This window comes from Neodiprion pinetum, chromosome 4 (genome assembly GCF_021155775.2).
Source record: "Neodiprion pinetum isolate iyNeoPine1 chromosome 4, iyNeoPine1.2, whole genome shotgun sequence".
Lineage (NCBI taxonomy): Eukaryota > Metazoa > Arthropoda > Insecta > Hymenoptera > Diprionidae > Neodiprion > Neodiprion pinetum.
Window position 1 is genome coordinate 42949060 of NC_060235.2, and position 4698 is coordinate 42953757.

A 4698-nucleotide genomic window follows, 5' to 3' on the forward strand; every position below is an offset into this window, starting at 1 on the left:
CGTACAATGTGAGTATATTAGACAGCAATTTATTGAGTTCGTGCGAGCTTGATTCGAGTTTCACGAACAAATTGGAATATGGTAATTGGCTTAGCATGCTGGAATTAATTATTCAGTTGCCGAATCATTTTATCGAATATTCTGTCGACACACAGCGTGACCTCAGGCCATTCTACATTTTATGTAGTATTTATAGGCCGTACAACCGTTGCATAGACTTTACGCGTTTCATGGGTAAATATATATTATAAGGAATACATTGCGTCCCATGGAATTTAAGAAAGAAAATCTTTCGCTGAACTGGAACCAAAATTTGCCAAAATATTACCGATGCGAGCTATGAGGTATACTATACACTGTAAATTCTTTTGGTAAGCATAATTTTATATCCGTTCATCTCAGATATTCATTATGCTAAAAAATACTCGTTTGCATGTATAATATGTCCGACTATTATACATGAACATCGACCTACGCAGAATAATAATTTCGATGCATTTTGGTCAAGGCTTCGCCTGCCTTTGTTCCAGTTTCATTATCAAGGCGCGAAACCAAATCGCTGTATAAGATTCTTTATTCGTGGAGAAATTGTTGATTTCGGAAAAGTTATGAAATTTCATTAATAATTTTTTTCTTCCTTCATAGATATACCCGTAATTTCATAGACACCATTGTTGTCAGACACTTCCCAAGAAGTTTTGTTGAGGGTATGTGAATAATTGGAGTCCCATAATGTGAATATTCCGAATACTTAAATCTTTCAAACAATTCGAATCTTCGCACCATTCGAATGTAATTCAAATTACTCGATATTCAAATATTCGATTCAATTCGACCGTTGAATTCCATCGGTACGGTAGAATCTGCCTGACGAATTCGTTGTTAACTTCGTCGATAATCTGATGGACGAAGTAACGTTTTGACAGGCAAAAAAACACGCTTTTCGTTAAGTGCTGCTATCTGTGAGAAGATCAGTCAACTCCTTCCAACGCTTATCGACGGTCACGCAATTGTGCATTGTGTGTAAACAGCGTTACCCGTGCAAAGTAGTTCGTTGTTATTTCTCAAAAAAACATAAGAAATGGCTAATACAAATGTAACGGATATGACTGAAGAGGATGCGGCAGACCTCCAGTTTCCAAAAGGTGAGAAAATTGTAAAATTTTCTTTGAAATTAGCGGCTACTTTTATAATTTCGCGAACAATTTCACGTCGCAGACATAACCTAAAACGATGGGGCTTGAAAGCATTGAATGGTATATGGAAAAAAAATACCGTTTTAAGCAACTAATTCAGTCATCCTTGAACAAAGGTCTCGAGTAACGGTTTTCTTACTTTCAGACTGTCCGTCGAGTTTTGCAAATGAGTCGGAACACGACGTCGATCTCGAGGTATCAGTCGTGAAGGAAGAAATCCTTACTTCTGACCCCGCGTGTTGTGTGTGTAAATCGACACTGTACGAGCCATACATAAAGTGCGCCGAGTGTTTGAACATAGAGATATGTCCCAACTGTTTTTCAAACGGTGCCGAAATTGAGGAACATAAAAATAACCACAATTACATTATAATAAAAAACGAATTCCCACTTATACCCGGTTCCAATTGGTCCGCCAAAGAGGAACTCGAACTTTTGGATGTCTTGCAAGAGTGTGGATTTGGCAATTGGGACGATATATCGAGGAGATTGCAGAACAAGTCGCCGGATGAGTGCAGGAAGCATTACCTGCACAATTTCATAGACAATCAAAATTTGCCTGGATTACCGAAGATAAAAGAAACCGAGGTCAGCTTGTTTGGCTCCGAGGCTGTACCGTACCTTTACAAACTTCAAGATCTTGAAGACCCGCCAAGATTTGCCAGCAATACGATAAACTACAAATTATTGGCCGGATACAATGCAGCTAGATCAGATTTCGAAGTAAATTTTGACAATTATGCTGAATTGTTAGTCTCAGATTTAAAATATGAAGAATTCTGTCCTGCCGACAAGCATTTGGAGCTTGGAAAAAACCTCCAAGTTGCAATAGTAAATGCCTACAATCACAGACTCAAAGAAAGGCAAAGGCGTAGAAAAATTGTACGTAATCATGGGCTGATTTCGTTTCGTAGAACCGTATCATGGCTTCAAAGGTACGAATCGACTCTTACCAGACCTTTGATCGAAAGATTACTAACATTCATGCAACTTGTCAGTGGGATGGATTTTGATTACATAATCGAGGGTCTTCACCACGCTGGTGAACTAAGAAATTACATTAGAAGATTATTTGAATTTCGCCGAAATGGTATCACAAGGTTTCACTCAGTACCGATGTTTCAAAAGTTGGCCAAGCTGCGCATGGAACATGAAAAAGAGAGAAAGCAGTATATGAGTAATACAGAATATTGCTGGCAGACTGTATTACCTGGCTGCATTGTAAAGACTACACCTCATGTTGCACCAAATGTTCCCCAACGTAAAGCACCGCCGCCTCTTATTATTCAAGGGCTTCCTGGATACGACCGCCTTACTCCGGCTGAACGGGATCTTTGCTCAAATGCTCGTGTTATACCTGAAAGCTACTTTGACTTCAAAAACCTGTTGATAACAGAGAATAAAAAATGTGGGAGCTTGAGGCTTGCTCAAGCCAGAGTTCTTCTGAAGATTGATGTTAACAAGACGCGAAAAATATATGATTTCTTGGCAGAAGAAGGATACATCAATAAACCTGCTCAGTAAGACACGTCACTGGTCAATTGATTCGTCGCAGTTATATGTGAATATTTTTCGACATTTCAATGTCATTGTGATATTAACACTTTGTGACAGCCCATTTGACAAGTGAATTAATTTTTATGATTATGTGTTGGTTAAAATAGGCTAAGACTTCATTATTTATTACAATGTACAAACTCAAGTCTAAGTCCTTTGTTAGCTTGTTCTTTTATATACGAATAGAAATGTTACTATTTTTGTGAATTTATGCCAATTTTACTCTCAATGAACCCTCCAGTATTCCTATTCTGTTATTTTTAACATGACCGACAAAAAGGATTGAAATTTCACAAATTTCAATCATTTACCATCTATAGAGTTGGCATTAAAAATAAAAAGTCCATTCTACTAATTCAGACGAACAACCCATGCCAAACTAAAATTCAAAAACAAACCAATAACTGATGAATTTGTTTATCCACGTCTTCTTACATTCTGAAAGGTTTGAAGACGAATGGAACGTTCATACAATAACATTTATTCGTCCTTATTCCTCGCGTCATTATTTAATTCTATTTCAACCTACTGTGAAAAACTTTTTACGTGCTGGCAGAAGAAAAATACACGCAAGAAACGAATTTTGAAGAAATACTTGATCGCGTTTTTCACAGAATGAGCTTGCAATTAGAGAAACCTCTCTGCATTTGTTTCCAGGAGGAACTCGAAATAATTTTTTTTTCGTACATCTATTACAATACTATAACTCGTTATTTGACAGAGTTTGAAAATGCTGAGACGCTGTTGATATCTGAGGTTTACATGCTGCTGGAACACAGGAAGGCACAGAACGAATCCGCAGAAGAGGAACAAGAGTTCTCCGAGGTTTTCATGAAGAGTTTGACGTACACTAATCGATTTCGCAAGTTCAGGAATAAGGAGACTATCGCTGCGGTTCGAAAGTATGTGCAGCAGATTGAGCACAATGCAGTAGTAGAACAGATTCATTTCTTTTCACATTCTGTGCAATTTGGTTTACTAATACGCGTTTAATTGTTTTTACAGTTTACTGATGCAGAAGAAGCTCCATAAATTTGAACTGGCTTCATTGGCGAATCTTTGCCCTGAAACACCTGAGGAGGCCAAAGCATTGATACCAAGTCTCGAAGGACGTTTGGAAGATGACGAAATGAGAACTATTCTGGAAGACATTCAGACCAAAAGATCACTACAGTACTAACTATGCAGTTTGCTTACAAATCCGACGGACATTTTACGTCGCACCCAATTAATTATATTCCACTTACCAGGCCATCTCAAATCGCGGCATACGTTCTCTGAGATCATCGATTGATTGTATATTGATTGTTGAACAAATGCCAGATGCAACTTTCATTCCTATAATGTACTCTGTTTATAAATATTGAAAACACGCATAACTTCCATCTCGTTTTTAACCCAGCCCAAAGTCGTTCCTTGGCACGATAACATGGATGTCAAAATAATTGACAGTATTCCCTACTCTGAGGGTACTTTGAGAACGTATCATTGCGGTGGTTATTGAACACAACATCGCGAAACTACTAACTCCGAATAGTAGACGTAGTTCTGCTTCGGACGAAAGTAACGCCCTATAATTCTGCATACCCGAAACATCTTTTTTTCGTTATCTTTTGCGGAGTAAACAGCTCTTGGGCTCTGGAAGGAAAGATGTAAGTTGGCGTGATGTAACGGCAGATAATATCATTACGGACTTCTCCGTTGTTGGAAAAATCATGCGTTACATCTCGTGTAAAGTTATTAAGCCTCTTCAGCTCTTATTCTGCATAACTGTAAATTCTTGTACATGCGACAGAGACGACCATCTCTATCGTATCATGGACATGGATGAAGGTTGTGCTGTCATTAGTTTCTGCGAAATGTCGTGTATGGATTTTTATTCTCTGTGAAGGGAACCACAACGCTATGGCGTCCGATACCCTCAATAATTACCCTTAACGGCCCA

At 38.3% G+C, this 4698-nt stretch overlaps 1 protein-coding gene across 2 annotated transcripts; it reads left to right on the forward strand.

The window, feature by feature from the left end:
* Positions 1-987: 987 nt before the first annotated feature.
* On the forward strand, positions 988-4132 carry Ada2a (Transcriptional adapter 2A). 2 transcript variants are annotated; one of them, XM_046621589.2, is made up of 3 exons: positions 988-1145; positions 3475-3655; positions 3759-4132. In XM_046621589.2, exons 1-3 carry the CDS (start codon positions 1082-1084, stop codon positions 3931-3933), a joined length of 420 nt encoding a protein of 139 aa, XP_046477545.1. In that variant the 5' UTR covers positions 988-1081; the 3' UTR covers positions 3934-4132. The 2 variants fall into 2 exon arrangements, with proteins under 2 accessions (XP_046477545.1, XP_046477544.1); XM_046621588.2 differs by lacking the exons at positions 3475-3655; positions 3759-4132 and adding an exon at positions 1342-3453 and having other exon boundaries at positions 993-1145.
* Positions 4133-4698: the final 566 nt, after the last annotated feature.